The sequence below is a fragment of the Eptesicus fuscus genome, chromosome 2, assembly GCF_027574615.1.
Source record: "Eptesicus fuscus isolate TK198812 chromosome 2, DD_ASM_mEF_20220401, whole genome shotgun sequence".
NCBI classification, from domain to species: domain Eukaryota; kingdom Metazoa; phylum Chordata; class Mammalia; order Chiroptera; family Vespertilionidae; genus Eptesicus; species Eptesicus fuscus.
The window spans coordinates 94,898,936-94,916,819 of NC_072474.1; the positions used below are offsets into that span (position 1 = coordinate 94,898,936).

The window sequence follows — 17,884 nt, forward strand, 5'->3', positions numbered from 1 at the left end:
AACTTCAAACCCAAATATGACATAAGAAGTTTCAACAATTATTTTGACGAGCCTCCCCAATCCCAAAGGAGATTAAAAAGCAATATAAAAAAGTTAAGGTCAAGGTGCCTTAATATCACAGCCAACGACTAACCATTGTTCAGCTCCTCCCTCAATGCCACCGAGCTTACCTCCTGTCAAACAAGTGGTTAGTTACTAGTTCCCTGGGTGATTGTCCCTGAATGCAGGCCACGCTCTGGCCACACAGTAGGCACTTTAAGTGGGGTAGTTACCTCTTCCAGGTTGGGGGCCAACGCTTGGCTCTCAAAAAGCAAGATAAAGAATTGACCGTCAAGCCCCGGCTGGTGTGGCTCTGGCTGGCGGCGCACGAAAGGCTCACAGGTTCTATTCCCGGTCAAGGGCATGTACCTGGGTTGCAGGTTGGATCCTGGCCTTCGCCGCCTGCCGGAGGCAACCAATGGATGTGTCTCACATTGATGTCTCTCTCCCTCTCGCTCTTTTCCCCCCTTTGACGCTCTTTAAAAAATCAATGGAAAATATATCTCCGGGTGAGGATTAACAACAAAAACAATGACAGTCAAACAGACTGTTCCGGGAGTCTGTGCTCTGGGGTGGAGCGCTGGGATGGAGAGAAAGCTCAAGCACAGCTGCACCAGATGTTGTGGGGACTCGGGGGGTTGCCGAAGAGGCTAATTTCTAGACAGCGGCACCAGGGCCCACTCTGCTTTTTGTCCCAGTGTCCTGAGGGATGATGGGCCGTCTCCACAGGGGCGCTCCCCGCATTGATGGAGGGGCGCACCATCAGCACGAGGCTGGCTGTAAACAACAGGTAGGCCTGCACCGCGCGCTGCAGATTCAGCTCGGCTCTGCGGAGCAATCACACCCCGACGCCCCTGGTGACACCAGCTCCATTGCACGCGCAAATCCCCGCCCCTAATCCACGTCGTCCACGTCTTCTCCCGCCGTGGCCGCTGCCAGGGCCGCCAGGGCCTCCGCCACCTCCGCGTCTTCCTCCTCCGCCTCCCCACTCGCGTCTCCGGGGATGCCGCGGGCGTCCTCCCACCCGTTTCTCCAATCGGCCACCGGCGCGGCCGGGGCGGGGTCCTCTTCTTTCAGGTGGACGCTCAGGACCTCTGCGGCCACGGCCCCGTTTACGGAATCCCAGCTTCTCTTCCCCGGGAAGGAGCAGGGCAGGTCCAACCCCGGCTCCCGCGCGCCTGGGCGCGCTTCCTCCTCCCGGTGCTCCTCCTCGGGATGGCCCTGGAAAACCTCCCCTTTCTCTCCGTGATCCACGTGGTCTCCAGCCGAGCCCCGGTGTGGAGGGTAGTCCGGGGCTGGTATCTGGGGGACATGGTCCGGGACGTCCACGGCAGGACACTCAGCCTCCGAAGAAACTCTGGAGTCTCCATTCCCGATGACTCGGGTCTCTCCCGAGGCCGGCAGCGCACGGTCCGTTTCCCTGGCGTCCCCTCTTTCGAGGAAGGGGTGAGCTGGGGGCACGCTGTTGGCGGTACTGGCCCAGGAGCCCGTGCCACCCTGGGGGGGCCCAGGGTCCCCAGCGGGCCCAATGCCATTGACGGCACCACCAGTCTTCTCCGCACAGGGCCCCCCTCCCGTGTCCCCTGGAGGGTGCGGCCCCTGGGGAGGCCAGCAGGGCTCCTGCGGCCCAGCTCTCCTGCTTCTGCTCCCCGTCCTCCTCAGGCCCTCCCTCTGAAGGTCATGTGTATGCACCAGGACCTCGCCGCTCTGTTTGCCTTTTAATTTAACAGGGTCCTCTTCATCCAGCTTGCAGCTGCTCACTTCGTTGACATAGCCCGGGGAGGGCACTTGAACTGGGTCGAAGAGATAGCTGGGGGCGAGAATAATGAAGATCAGTCAGGCGGATTACGAACTTTATTTGCTCATCACTTTATTAATCACTAACTTCCATTATCAATAATTTCTACTACAGGCTCTGCTTCTTCTCTTCCTGTTAATGCCTGTGTTTAGTTCCTTAGGTAAGCCTATATGTGTGTCTACATCAAATAGATATAGTCGGCATAAAATGTTCTGTCACGGGAAATAGATCTTAAGAAAAGATTCAAAAGACACTGGGAAGAAGGTACAGAACAAAGTTCATGGAATTTAAAAACAAGCAAAAAAAAAAAAGTAAATAGAAAGAAAAGAAAAGAAATGTGCAGAATCAGGGAAATAACTGGTTAAGTACTGATGGTACATCCCCTCGATGGAATATTATACAGTCATCAAAAGGATAAATATGAAGTCTGGACTAGCATGAAAGATACTTATAATAAATATTGTTTGTAAAGTGTGACATCACATTATGATTACAGTGGAGTAACATTTACACATGTATGTATGTGTTGTGTATATACTGACATATGGGTAATAATACATATGTATATGTAGATAGATATGGAATAGAACTATGATAACACATAAATTTGTTTGTTAAGGCAGCAAAATCATTAGTTAATTTCTCCCCCCCCCCTTTATTTTATAGAGAATTCTGTTCCTATTACCCACATTCTGGGATAGAATCTGGAAAAAATTTAAAAGCACATATGTGACTAGGGTGATTTATTTTCAGTGATGCCATTTCAGGCATCCACCAAAACCGAAGCTTTGCTTTGCATTACTCCCTGGAGAAATGTAAATTCAGCCCAAACCAAATTCAGTCTCCGAGAATGATGGAGTTCCCAACATCTCTCAGAAGGGAACAACAACAACAACAAAAAAGGGGTTTTAATATCTAGGCCACATGTCCTCTAAAATGACATCAAAGCAGTTCCAAATTTTTAATTTCTTGGTCATGCTGGTCAAGCCCCAACTAGATCAATGCAGAATCGACGCAGGGTCTTTAAGAGGGAGGGCCTCCATGGGAACCCTGACTTCCTCCATTCGAATGAGGTATTTCCCCCCAACTTTACCTTTGTATCATTTTACAGCACCTGCACCCCATCTGGATTATTTTTTGTTATCATCTGGGAAAGAAAACATAAAAGGAAGAAAACACAGTGAATAACATTTTAACATCAATTAGGCTTGCTTTTTCTTTCCTGGCTACTCACAAGTTAGTGGAGTCACAATTTTTGGCAGAAAGATAACATGTGGGCCAGGGAGGCCCTGGAATGCCTTGATGGATCGGAAATCACCGGTTCCGAGCTCTCAGACATTCATCGATACTTGTCTCTGTGCCAGACCCTTTCCCCAACCCTGGGAGTTTCGTATGCCATTTGCATTTTGCAAATGAGGAAACACTGGTTGAAGAACGGTGGGGAGAGAAAGGCAGGACTGAAAAGACCTGTCTGTTTTCTATTCTACTGCCTGCCTTCTTTTGGGGGACACGGGAGCCTAACCAGGGGGCAGCAGGAGGTGTAAGAGAGAGGGGAGGTGTCCGTGCCAGGGATGAGCTACTCAAGTATTCAAGGACTTCAGGATGAGGCAGCTGACCCATGTGTTCCACGTGAGAGACCCGAGGAGGTGAGAGCCGGGCCATCATCACAAGCTTCACCTGGACGCACCTGCTCCTGCTCCGCCCTTCCCGTCGCTGGGCTGATGCCGGCCACCATTCGTGGACTCCACTCCCGCAGTTCCAGTGGGCTTCCTGGTGGCAGGTGGCCTCAGGTGCTTCTGTGCTTCTTCCATTTCTCACCTGCCCACTGTCTCACGCCTTTTCCCAAGGTGGCATTTTTTTTTTTTTTTCCTGCAAATTGCCCTCTGAATAAAACCTTCTTTGCCTGGGAAACCGACGACATTGTTCTGGTCTTTCCTTTGAGTCATTCTCCATTTCTAATATTTGCGACCTTCTCAAAGGCAAGCCAAAGCCCCCGTCCCTCTGTGTCCACAGGACGCGGGCGCTTGAAACAGAGAGAGATCCCTCGCTGTTGATGCGGTTACTGCCTCCAGTCACGGAAGAATTTCCCAGGATGCTGCTTCACAAGCCTTTACCCACAGAGAAAACACCTGGTGTTTTCTCAATCGTACAGACTGGCTGGTTGGTTACAAGGGACGAGGTTGACATTGATAAGTCAAATCCACAAATAACCTCCTATGGAGGCTAAAGATGCCCCACCCCCAAAACAGCCACACCCTAACCTCTGCAACTTGTGAATGCTGCCTCATATGACCCAAACCAACCAATCAAACACATCTGGGCGGCTGTGATCACAGATTTGAGATGGGGAGAGTGGCCTGGCTTACCTGGTTCCAGAGCCCAGCTCTGCCGCTTACTGGCTGTGTGACTTAGGGCCTCAGCTATTTCATCTGTACTAAGTACATGGTGTTGCCGGGGATTATACAAGTTAATATTCATACTAAGCATCTGCTTATTATTCAGCTCTGTTTGGATACAGCATGCTTAAAAAAAAAAAAAAAAAGATGGAGGCCTTGCACCTAAGGAAGATGTAATCTAGTGGCCATGACATACACAGACACACAAGAGCATTAACAGCACCAAGTAAGGCTTGTTTCTGGCATACGAGCCAAATGGTATATTTCTACCAACGTGGCACCGAGTGAAAGACACAAACCCCAAGGGCAACAGAGGATGGACAGGCAGAGAAACCCCTGGGGGCTTAGCCCGGGAATATGTGTGCACAAGCTTTTCCTCCTTCAAGGCGCTCTCAGATAAATTACCCCCGGGCTTTGTTTCCGGCCTGTGCTCCCCCTTCATGCCCATTTTCTGCTAATATTTCATGTATTAGCTGGACAAATGGCATGAAAAGTGCCACACGCACCTCCTGTCCTCCACCAACCCGTCCTCCCCTCACCCCTTCCCGTCCACACCTTGCTCTGAAATCCTGCCCATCCATGCTAGCACTACCTTTGTTTACCTTGGTCTCTATTTAAAAAAAAAAAAAAAATCGGCCAGGAAAGGCCCCCCACCCCCCAAGAAAAACCTCAAAGAAAAAAACAGGTTTTTAAGTGTTTGAGAGAGGGCAGACCGTGGGTGAGAATAACGTGATTGAAGCAACTGGAAAATATCCATCACTGAACAGTATCAGGGAGGTCAACTTTAGGACGGCGGGTTCAAGAGTTGTCCAGGGGGAGGTTTCCTTCTGAGAGGGAGGAAGACAGGAAGGCCGAGGCACGTCTCGAGCGACACCCTGTGTTCCTAGCGACGGGGAGACTGACTCCGTCCACGTTGGGGAGCCCTGGCCAGGCTGGGTCTGTCACACCCTCTGCTGCGGTGGCCGTGGCCACATAAGCAACGTGATGCAATGACTGCTGAGATTTAACAGCCCGACGCGAGAGCCAGCACCTCCCTGTTTCTTACAGAATTTACAGGTCGTCACCTGTGGCTGTTAAAACCCCTCCCACTCCCCCAGGAAAACCACAGGATCTATATTTTTCTTCAAAAGCACACAATTGTGAAGGATGTTTCGATGACTGTCCCCTTTCGGGATCAGATTTCCAGTTTGGCTTCTCCTCCCACTGCCCCCTCTAGGGCACACCACCCGGGCTTCCTGCAGACTTGGTCCCGGCCGAGGGCCGTGCTCCCAGCCTCCCCCAGGCTCAACGAAACCGGCTCCAGCGTCCAAGGCTGTGTGATGGCTGCTGAAAAGGGTGGGGACTAAGGCATTTACAGCCGAGCCCGGCCTGCCTGTATCTACAATGATTCATCCTTGTTTGATGAATCCTAATTGCAAATCCAAATTCTTTCTCTTTCCATGTCACCCCCACTTCTATACCTTGCTTTTAGGAAGGCGTCCTCCCATTGCTGGGTGCAGAAAGGAAACACCCGTTACCTGCGTGATCCGTGGATGCAAATGGGAAAAATACTCCCAAAGAGGAAGACTGAGCTAAGAGTGGGCAGACTGTCTGCTTTCTCCGCCCCGCTTTGGCGACAGCTAGCTCACAGGTGAGAAACCAGTTGTCCGGTGCCCTTTATGACGGAGCAGAGTGGAAATGTGCTGTCTCTTTGGAGTAGAAAAAAGCAACAGAGAAGCAAAGGGCAGATCCTTCCCGTTTACACAGGGGAAAAGCAAACACCATGAGGGGGCGTGCCCAGCGGCGCTGGCACCTGCCCGATCCCGGAGGCCGCGTTGGGGGTTGACTCTGTCCTGGGTTTGGTGTGGCCATTACACAGTCTGGTGCTTGAAGATGGACATGACAACGTCCCATCAGTTACTAGCAAGTCTCCTTGCTTGGAAAACCCTGTTTCCTAAGGCGGAGAGGGTGGAGGTGGGAAGAAGGGACAAGAGGAGAGAGCCACCAGTTTGCTAAGCAGACAGAAATCGACTGAAAATTCACCAGGAAGTGAAGGAATACAGGAAAAGGCTCCCCCGGCGGGAAAGGGCTGCCTGTATAGATTAGCTAACGGTATTAAATCAATGTTCACTTCCTGATTTGAATCACTGTACTGGGGGCTATATAAGAAAATGACCCTGTTCTTAGGAAATACACAGTAAAATAAAGTATTTAGAAGTAAAGAGCTTGGGATCTGTAACTTGTTAAAATAATTCAGGAAAAAAGTGTGTGTGTGTGTGTGTGTGTGTAGAAAAAAGAATATATTCAGTGTAGAAAATGTCAACATTTGGGGACTCTGGTTACAGGGTATGTGGAGATTCTTTTTTTTTTTTTTTAAAGGTATATTTATTGATTTCAGAGAGGAAGGGAGGAGAGAGAGAGAGAGAAAACATCAATGATGAGAGAGAATCATTGATTGGCTGCCTCCTGCACGCCCCCTACTGAGGATCGAGCCCGCAACCCAGGCATGTGCCCGTGGCCGGAATCGAACCCAGGACCCTTCAGTCCGCAGACTGACGCTCTATCCACTGAGCCAAGCCAGCCAGGGCGAGATTCTTTTATTTTTAATTTAAATAATTTTATTATAAAATTTTATATAAAACAAAATTCAGGAACAGAACTAAGACAGTAGTTAAGCTTATTGAAATCCCACAGACCTTTCTGAATGTAGCTGTCATTCTAAGTATTTACTGAAGACAGAGAGTCCCAGGCCTGCACCTCGAAGGCACAGGCATAGTTCCTGTCCTCTGGCTGGCCCGTATAAAGAGGGAATGAGCGTCTAGTGCTGGGGTTTTGTCAGCTGTCTGCTGCCCTACTAAACACAGGCCCTTCACAGGCAATGCCTCACCCAGCCGCCAGGCCAGCTCACACTAAGGAGCACCTCATCTCGTTATTCAAACAAAGCAATGACTGGGAAGTGCCCTGTGCCAATGAGTGAGTGAGCCATATGGAATTTTAGAAGTTATTATTCCTGTAGAGAGTCTACCCTTCCTGTGATCAAATCTCACACTGCCCTGAATGGTGGCCCAAAAGGAAAAGCCAAGTGCAAGAGCTGAGACAGATGGGAGGAACCCTGGTCCCCCACGTCCCCCACCTCCCCAGGAAACAGCCAAACCTCCCGTGTGTGATCCCAAGGTCAAGGATGTTCCGCTTCAGGGGTTCCGTTCAGCGAGCTTTCAGAGCAGCTGCTGGGAAGTGGTTAGAGTTTATCGGAGCCGAAGTGCTTGGAAGAGAGACAGAATAAAATCAAACATGGAAAGTACAGCTCCGTGTTGAAAACCCAACTTGCCAATGTTTATAGAAAATAGCTGGGATCTCATGTAACCTGGTCAGCAGGTGAAGTCGACAAATATTTAGGGAGCCGAGTCTGGATACTGAGCTCTCAGACTCAAAGGGGAATGAGTGAAAGTAACTACCAGGTGCTTCATTAACGAGAGGAAAGACTGCCTGCCCCCCCCTCACAGACGGCGCTGAATCTCCAGTTGGCAAAGGGAGATGCATTCTTGACTACCCAATCTATTTCCTCAGCAGAGCCAGTTCCTCCTTTCCCGGCAGGCTTTGCAAACTCTCCGGGCCACATTTTTCTGCTGTGCTTCCCTTTCTCCTAAATCGGCTGAGCTTCATCGATTGTGAGAAACCTGGAGACTCTATGGAGCCCTTTATTATCACCATCAAACGATCCATATTTGCACTCGCGGTAGCCGATGTCTACGATACAGATGTTGGCATCACCTAGAACTGGCTTCGATGGGCCATCTGTGTGCAGGGACGTGTTTGTGGGTCCCCCCTAAAGAAAGGGTTCCTTGGTCAAGCAGGTTTGGGCACAGCAGAGAATAAAGATGAACACATTCATAGTTATGAAAAGGAACGATTTCACTCTGCCTAGCCCAGTACTTCCCCACATTATTTGAGCCCAGAACTTTTCTTGTGCCATAGAAGACTATTAACAACCAACACAACTTGTGTTTTGTGGAACATGTTGGGGAAAACAGCTGTCGGGAGGGCAGTCCTAATCATCTGGTGGAGTCCTGTGCTCTAAGCGAATGTGTAATGTGGTGTTTGGGTGAACGCAGCCCTAAAGTCTGTGCCGGGTGTAGGGCATGCGGGTCCTGGCAACAGATCTGCCACCAGCCCCGTTGATGTGGGGAAGCTGGTGAATCTCTGGATTCCTGCCTGTTTATCTGCAAGAGGAGTCCACGGCACCAGGGCTTTCTTCCGCATCGAATCTAATGATCTCAACAGTGACTCTGGAAGAAGGGAACTCAGCCTGGTGCAGTTACCTCATTGAGTCCTGAGAACTCCACTGCCAGCAGGCACCAACGTGACCCTTTACAGTAATTTTCAATTATTCAGTCTTTCACTACGGTTTTTATTACCGAAAACATTAAAACCAGTAGGCAGAGTAAACCCCGCTCAACGGTTTGCCAACACCCCATCGCGCTGCCGTTGAGGTGTGTTGGGTCCCAAGTCCACACTCACCTGACCCATGATCCTGACTGACAGCAGAAAGCTCCCCTCCACCCCCCTTCCCCGGCCCATCTCCTCTGGAACTGTGTCCCACACCCTGGAGCCCCGAGATGGGGAGAGAGTGGGTGTCACGGCAAGGTCCCTGGGAGGGATGAGGACCCAGATCAGGGCACCCTGTGGGGTGGGGGTAGATGTGTGGGGTGGGAGACCCATCACACCACACAGGCAGTTCAGCAGAGTGGCTAAATGAACAATTTAGAGTTGTGGGTTCCAGTTCTGCCTCCACCCCTTATCAGCTTGGTGAGCTCTGGGCAAACTTCTTAGCCTCTGTGAGCATCAGTTGTCTAATCTGCAAAATGGGACTGATAACAGTTCCTGTTTGTCAGGATCACTTGGAACATTACATGAGATGAAAGTATGTAAGGCATTTACTGTAAATGTCTGGCCCACTGACAGTGCTTATTAATAACTATAATAAGTAGTTAAAATTTCAGTATTGACTGTGCATCAAGTACTGTTTTAAGAACTTTCATGCATTCATTCACTTTAACTTAACCCTGTTAGGTGGAAACCAGTATTTTATAGATAAGTAAATGGATATAAAAGTTACAAAGTGGTACAGTGTGGTTATTATTAGCACTGTTGCTATTGTCTTCATTGTCAATATTTCCTGATTATATAATATGTAATTACTTCTATTATATAATATTTCTTATTGTATTACTATCACCTGTCTTGGTAGGTTCAGTTTTCTGAGTCCACTGGATTATGCAATAAAAAGCAGGTAGGTGTGGTTTTATCTACTCACCACCAGATGGCAGTATATAGTGGTTACAGTATTTAATTTATGGCAAGCATGTCAAACTCAAAGGCTAACACGGGCCAAATAAACAAGGTTTAAGTTTATACTCCGATTTTCCTAGAAACGTAGGTTTATTTAGAAAAGTATAGTATATAAAAGAGAACAAGAGCAATGATAACATTAAATTTTTTTCCTGACACTTGGCATCTCTTCTCTGCTACTATCTTTCCTACTTCGGGGGGAACCTTGTTCGCAGTGATTACTTTCAAAACGGACCCAAGGTGAATGTCAGTAATTCTGGACCTGACAGGGGACTTATTTCCTTACATAATTGTAAATAACTGCTCACACCGTTATATTGGCTGGGCCGCAAAAATATTCATTGTGGGCCGCATGCGGCCCGCAGGTTGTGAGTTTGACATGCTTGATCTACGGTAATCTCAAGAGAGGGACTTGGTATAGGAAAGGTCTCAGAAACACGAGAATTAGGGCATAAATAGTGTAGGTGTTCTGCCATGTAGCAAAGCTAGGGAGGGAGTGACGTGGTAAATATTTGAGACAATTAGTGTCCCCTGTAAGCTGGCCATGAGGTTTATTCAGTCGTCTGGCCAGACCACTGTGGGCTCCTGCAATTCTATTTAGGCTTCTTTTGATGCAATGACTGCTCATCAACCCCCAAATGGGGAATCTGGGTTTCTCTCTCCCACCTGTATGTGTGGACAATAATTCTGCGGGAGAGGCTGGGAGAGGAAGGCGCCTATGGGGTGTGCCAGGGCCCAGCTCCTCCCCCCTGGATCCCACAGCATCACACCCAATCACCTTTTTTATAAATGTGGACTCGGGGCTGGAAGCCTAAAATAGAGGACAAGAAAAAACAGACTGTCCCATATCTGTAGAGGACCCTTGGTGTACAGAATTGGGATCCCAAAGTTTTTTTTGAATTAAAGTAAAAATAGATTTTTGCCTTTGAAAAGACTGAGTAAAGTTCCTACTGGAGGCTAGACCCTCTGCCAGTTATTAGGACACAAAAAGGCAGAAGATCTCCCCTGTCTGTTAAAGGCCCCATCACCCATTCATGCAACAGACATGTCTTGAGCATCTATATGATATGTCAAGTACTGGACTTGATTCCAGAGATCTGGAAGGAGTTTACAGTCCAGAAAAGGAGACAGTTATATAAAGACATGACTAATAACGTGGTATATTGAAATGTTATACCATATGTTACATAAGATGGGGAGTGCCTGAGTAACCTTGGGAAGATTAGAAGAGGCTCGTGGGCAAAGGTGAGCAGATAATGGTGCAGGTGGGGTCCAGGGTGCACCCCAGGAGGAATGCAGTGCCAGCTCAGGATCGCAGGAATGCTACAGGGAGGCGGGGATGCCACTCTTACACCCTCTCTCTTAAATGCACCCTCTAATGAGGCAAGATAAAGGTAGATAAGGTTTTACCTTATCAAGGAGGCAGCTTGACCATCTAGATTGCAGAGGCAAACAGGGACAATGCACACGCTACTTTCAGGACCCCAGTAGGGAGAACAGGCTGGTTCCACTGGAGTAAGCTAGACAACAGATCCTATCCCCATGTCGGGCTGAAGATGGAAATGGTAAGGGAGTTGGGGAGAAGACCCAGAGAGAAATAAGAGAAAGGAAGGTCTGCAATCCTAGGGCCTGGCTCCTAACCTTGAGTGCACCAGAATATCCTGGGAGGCTGGGCCTCACCCCCAGACTTCTGACTGAGCAGGCCTGGGGTGGGGCCCGAGAACCTGCATTTCTAACAAGTTCCAGGTGAGGCTGATGATGTTGGTCCTGGGAACATACTTTAAGAATCACTATTTGGGAGGGACGGTCTTTATTGGAGAAACCCCACATTGCCTGGGGAGATAGAATAACTGAAAATCTTTCAGGGTGAAGATCTAGTTGGGTCTCATGTGTTTGAGAACTGTAGCCCCAAACAACAGAAGTATAAAGGAAACCGAGTTCTACTCTAACCTGAATGTGCCAGAAAGATATAGACTTTGGGGTTTACTCTGCCTACTGGTTTTAATGTTTTCGGTAATAAAAACTGTAGTGAAAGACCGAGTGATTGAAAATTTAATGGGAAGTAGAAAGAACAGACTCCCCCTCCCCCAACATTAAAACAAGAAAATAGCTTACCTGTTGTGAAGATTGTCCATTAGGTTTCTCTAGAAGTTTAACTTCTCTTCCTACAACAACAAAAAAGTTGAAAATTGAGGTCTGCAAGTTGCCTCCTTGTCACAGCCAAGTTGCATCAACAAAGTGACAGGGGCGAGCGTTTCCTCAGAGGGGCCAGGCAGTGATATGGGGGATGGAGTTCCTGATCTGGAACAGCCAGCCAGGCAGACAAGCTCTGAAAGTCACCAGGCCCAGCTCCTGACACTCACCATTCGATGAACAATTTACCCAAACTCCAGTATTTCTTCTATGAAATAAGATTGCAGCGAGATTTAAATGGCACAACATGTGAGCTAATCTAGCCCATGCTGGGCACGTTGGAATTGTTCAGTAACCCAAAGCTATTGCTCTTGATTACTGTTGACAAACATTACTTGACAACACGTCTCTTCTCTGATGGGTAAGGTTTCAATTAAGCAGAAAGACATTCAAGGCATTTGTTTCTTGGAGACATATCAATAAAGTTTCAATGAACACATGTAAAATATTTTAACAAAATACATAACTTAAAGAATAGCTTTGCTTATAATGAAAATGATGTCTAGAATTTGAAAGTAAAGCAAATGTGTAGACTTTTACCAATTTATCAATTATTAGAATAATTCACTATCTATAGCAGTGGTTCTCAACCTTTCTAATGCCGCGACCCTTTAATACAGTTCCTCATGTTGTGGTGACCCCCAACCGTAAAATTATTTTCGTTGCTACTTCATAACTGTAATTTTGCTACTGTTAATGAATCGTAATGTAAATATCTGTGTTTTCCGATGGTCTTAGGCTCTACAGGAGTGGTTCTCAACCTGTGGGTCGTGACCCACAGGTTGAGAACCGCTAGCAGGTTCTGAGACAGAGTAAGAATTTTACAAGCGCTAAGCATAGTAAAGATCATGTTTCAAAATAAAAACAACTATAAAAAAAAGACACTTCAAAGAAATTCTATTTTTTTCCTAGGATGATTTTTTGAAATAATAAATTATTTCAAAAGAAAGTATTTTTGGCATACTTGCTTTGCCAGTGCCTTAGGTGCATGACTAATTTGTTGGACAAGCTAGCATTAACATTACATTGGGTTGTACATGTTGAGGACCCAATGACTGGTACAGCTAATCAGTGCTAAGCATCATGGGAGCTTGGGAGAAAAAGAAATCCCAGTGGGATTGGGCTGCCAAGAAAGAGTTTATGGAGAAATGGGGCCATGAGAAATTGTTAGGCCAAGAGGAAAGTTTTAGTAAAAGCAAAAGAGTAGTGCTCTGGCTGGTGTGGCTCAGTTGGTTGAGCACCATCCTGTGCACTAAAAGGTCACTAATTTGATTCAGATTTTGGGTTCCATCCCTAGTTCAGCAGCATACAGGAGGCCAACCGATCAATGTCTTCTCTCACATTGATGTTTCTCTCCCTCTCTTTCTCCCTTTCCCTCCCCCTCTCTCTAAAAATCAATAAAAAATAAATTTTAAAAAGCAAAAGGGTAGCAAAGAATACAACTTGTGTAAAAAGACAATGGAGGGGACCCATGTTGCGGATATGGGGGATGGATTTGGCATACGTGACCAGCTTACTGAGGCTTTTGAAAACAGGCCAGAAGACCAAACATGACATGATGGGTAAACAGAGTAGGTTGTTGAGCAATGAATGACAGCATGATGGCAATATATTTGAAAGCCTCACCTGCTAGTGGTCATCAGGGAACACGAAAAGGGTTAGGTACAGAGAGACTTGCTAAGGTTAACACTTTGAATTAAGTGAAGAGATGAAAGAGCCTGGTGTGTGGTCCCATCTAAGGGAATCCAGAGGAAAAAACAAATTTGGAAATCTACTTTTTCAAGCTTTCATTGATTTTCAAGTTAAACATTACTTTCTACTGTCCCTGGTTTCTCTTAGCACATTGGTTTATGTATGTGTTATATATAAGGCCCTGAAAAAAATTTGTTGCCGCAGTGCCTATTTCCTTATGTGTAAAATGACAATTAAAAGTACCTTTTTCAGAGAGGAGTTAGGATTAAATGAAAGAACAGTAGAGGATCTAGCACAGTGGTTAGCACAAACCATAATTTCAACAGGGTTAGCTATGATTTTTTTTTGTTATCTTCATCATCGACGTTATCATCATCATCATAGTCCTCATCATCTCTTAGTAATTTCTACCTCCCCCTGCCCCTTACACTACACTGGAAGTTCCTTGATTCCAATGATTGCATCTCATTATCTTTATTTCTTCAAAAAGGAATACAAAGTAGGATTTTTGCTATGTACTGAATTGTAAGAGGAAAAATGCCAGAAATCCATGAAAGCAGGGATCTGTGTTACAAAAGAAGGAATATTAAAATATTCTTATTTTTGGAGGCAGACAGACAGGAAGAATGGTGGTTCCATAAACAGGAAGCTGGAAGGAGAACCATGTGCAGTATTGGAGAGATCCTAAATTCAGCATTTAGCTTACTGAATTGACGTGATGTATGGGGAGCAGAGTGGCAGAACAAATGTATCCAGCCACCTTCCATTAAAAAAAATGGGCATAAACTTATAGAGAGAGCAAAAGAGGAGATAAAACAGAAAGTCCATGAATGTGCCCTCGCCAGTTTGGCTCAGTGGATAGAGTGTTGGCTTGTGGACTGAAGGGTCCCGGGTTCGATTCCGGTCAAAGGCACATGCCCAGGTTTCGGGCTCGATCCCCAGTAGGGGGCGTGCAGGAGGCAGCCAATCAATGATTCTCTCTCATCATTGATGTTTTTATCTCTCTCTCCCTCTCCCTTCCTCTCTGAAATATATATATATATATGCACATACACACACACATATATATAAATATGGCCCATGAATGTGCAGTAACTGATCTAGTAAATCAGCAATGTAGATAACCAAGGACTAGCTGAATAATAGACCGTAGAATCTTTAAAGGCATCATGAAGGTGGGAATGAGGGAAGGGCTAAAACCAGGACACTTTGGAAGGTGTTTTAAGAAACAGTTGGGCCCTGGATGGTTTGGCTCAGTGGACAGAGCGTCAGACTGTGGACTGAAGGGTCCCACCCAGGTTCGATTCTAGTCAAGGGCACAGGCTCAATCCCCATGCAGGAGGCAGCCAATCAATCTTCTCTCTCATCATTGATTTTTCTATTTCTCTCTTCCTCTCCCTTCCTCTCTGAAATCAATAAAAATATATTAAAAAAGAAAGGAAGGAAGGAAGGAAGGAAGGAAGGAAGGGAGGGAGGGAGGGAGAAGAAAGCAAGCAAGCAGTTGGTTCCTAAATCCTTTCCTGCACTTGGATTTCAGGTGCTTTCCACTCTCCATCTCAACTAAAGAATATGAGTATAGCATCTGGAAAGGGTAAAACAGGGTTTCTGGACCTGGAACACAGTAGGGAACACACAGCAAAGGGCAGGGGTACTGAACCCCAAACCAAATAGTTAAGTGTGTAAATATGAAATGCTGAGACCCTCACCTGCTCCCTGCCCCTTCATTCTGGGATTGCTGGCAGCCGCCCTCCTACCCTCTCCAGACATCTGAGGAAAGTCTCTCACAGGAGAGACAGAGATTGAAACCAACCAACCAATCAACAAGAAAACCTCTGGAAACAAAGAGGAGGGATAAGAAAACAAAACAATTGACAATAATAATTTTCATCATCTTACTTGCATCCAAAAAGAATAAAAAACGGTTGAATAGCCTATTGAGAGCTTCCCCCTGGGGCGTCCCCTAAAAATTTCCACCCTTAAAACCCTTAGGACAGGGGAACCAGTGTGTTCTCTGTCCCAGGCACGCTACCATTAGCTTCCTCACTCCCAAGCTCTATAGGCCTTTCCTGTATCTCGATAACTTGTTTCCTAAGCCCATTTCTTTTAGGAATTACTTTTTATACTCTATGATTTATCAAATAAACGTTCTCTTACAAAAAAAAAGAACAAAAACCCAAAAGAACCAAAGGCTATTAAGAGAAATCAGAGAACAGCAACAAAAAAGCTCTTGGAAATTAAAACAAAACAGCAAAAATGAACTTTTAAATCCAGAATCCAGAAGAAAAAGGTGAAGAAATCTCACATAAAGTAGCAAAAGAGATAAAGAAATAGAAAAAATAAAAATATTAGAGGACCATCCAGGAGGTCCAATCTAATCTAATAATAGACAAATATGCAAATTGACCGCACCTTCGCTACACCTAAGCCACGCCCACCAGCCAAGCCACACCCACCAACCAATCAGGATGAGTATGCAAATTGCCCCAACAAAGATGGCGGCTGATTTGCATATCAAGACAGTGTCGAAAGAAGCCAAGAGCTGCAAAGGGGAGTAAAGCTTCGAAGAAGCAAGCAAGCCAGGGGGGCGGGGGGAGGAGAAGGGAGGAGCGAAGTCAGGGCCGTGGGCGAAGGGAAACGAAGGTGGGCTGGAGGAGAAGGTGAGGCGGGTGATAAAGGCGGAGTGGAGGCGGGGCCGGGGCGAAGGGAAACGTGGGCGGGCTGGAGGAGAAGGCGAGGCGGGCGGCAAGGGAGGAACGGAGGCGGGGTAGAGTGCAGCAGGAAATCCCATTGCAGGAATTTTCCTGCAACGGGAAAGCTAATATCCATATAATTGGAGTTCTCTAAAGAGAGAGCAAACAAAGGGTGGGGAAAATTTTGTTCAACAAAATATTATAAGAAACATCCTCATAACTGAAGGACACGAGTTTCTAGATGAAAGCACTTACCAACTGACCAACACAGTGGATAAAAATAGACTCAAGCCAAGATACAACATTGTGATATTTCAGTTGTAAGTATACAGAACACTGAACAAATGGAAAAAAGGGCCATTTGTTATTCCCAGAGAAAAGTAAAGATCTTACAGGCTTCCAGAAAACAAAACAAAACAAAACAAAAAAACAAAAACCCCAGATCATATACGAACACAGAACTGAGGATTAGCATGGTTTCAAACTTATTAAACACACACCCACACACACACACACACACACACACACACACTCCCACCACACACACACACACACACACACACACACATCAATCTAAACCTGGCCAAACTACCAATTAAGTGAGATGGTAGGTTAAATATATTTTCATATATATAAAACATCCATCCATATATCTTCCCTCCTGGGAAGGAGGCTATTGGACGATGTAACAAGCAAATGAAGAGAGAATTCAGGAGGAGAGGGCAAGAAATAGGAAATTGAGCACTATACACAGGAGACCAAAGTGTCCCCAGGATGATGGTGACCAGAGATCTCAGAATGCCAGCATTGTGCACAGGGAGAGGGCAGCTCGTTCAGTTGGGGAAGGTAAGAAGGTACTGGGCAGTTTTCTATCCCCTGCACCACCATTCATTCAGAGCAGCAATTCTCAACCAGTGCGCTGCAAGAACTTTTACAACATGCAATAGTTGACTATTTAATCAAGGGTACTGACCTCGTTTCCCTTAGGTTGTCAAATAAAAAAATGACAACAGCCAACACAATAGCCTTCTGGTGTGAATGAATAAAAATTATACTTTGTTTAGGGGGGGATCAGCAAAAAATACATTTTTTTGGTGTGCCACAGAATTTTAGTAATTAGTTTATGTGTGCCATGAGATGAAAAAGGTTGAAAATTGCTGACTTAGAGAAATAATATTTAGAGGCAAATAACCAAAATAATCAGCTAAAAAGTGATCTCCTTTGAGAAAAGTGATCAGCCGGAGCTTCATTTGAAGATTTGGGAATCAAGCCAGTCATAACAGCAATGCCCCGAGGAAGGGTAAACTAGATGACAGAAAGCCAGGACAATAATGCTAGTGAAAATGCCAACTCACATCCCTTTAACCTACATTAATTATTCAACTTGCAGCACTGTGGGCCGGGCCAGGTGCTCATAAAAGATCATAGCGGGATGAGTAAGACCTGAAGTTTACAACCCAGTGAGGCAGCCAAAACATAAAACAAACAATTATGATCCAGGGATATAAGTGAGTTCATAGGCAAAGTATTATAAAAATGTGGGCACCTGCAATCCACCTTCCAGAGTCCTCTAAGGCTGCGCAGTCCAATATGTGAACTGCCAGCCAACGAGCCACATGTGGCTCTTTTAATTTAAATTACTTAAAAGTAAAGACAGTAAAAGTTCAGTTCCTTGGACACACCAGCCAGCTGCATTTCAAATGCCCCCAAGCCACATGTGGCTAGTGGCTACCTTAGTGGACAGTGTA

The 17,884-nt window shown here is 46.2% G+C and overlaps 1 protein-coding gene across 1 annotated transcript in view; it reads right to left on the reverse strand.

Annotated features, from left to right (window-relative positions):
- Nucleotides 1–912: 912 nt before the first annotated feature.
- C2H4orf19 (chromosome 2 C4orf19 homolog) overlaps nt 913–17,884 on the reverse strand; it is a 72,158-nt gene continuing 55,186 nt past the window's right edge. Inside the window, exons 2-4 of the mRNA XM_054723918.1 lie at nt 11,677–11,726; nt 2,931–2,984; nt 913–1,849 (exon numbers count right to left, since the gene is read on the reverse strand). Coding sequence (XP_054579893.1) covers nt 934–1,849; nt 2,931–2,962 — 948 coding nt within the window. The 5' untranslated portion in view covers nt 2,963–2,984; nt 11,677–11,726 and the 3' untranslated portion in view covers nt 913–933. The remainder of the gene's footprint in view (nt 1,850–2,930; nt 2,985–11,676; nt 11,727–17,884) is intronic.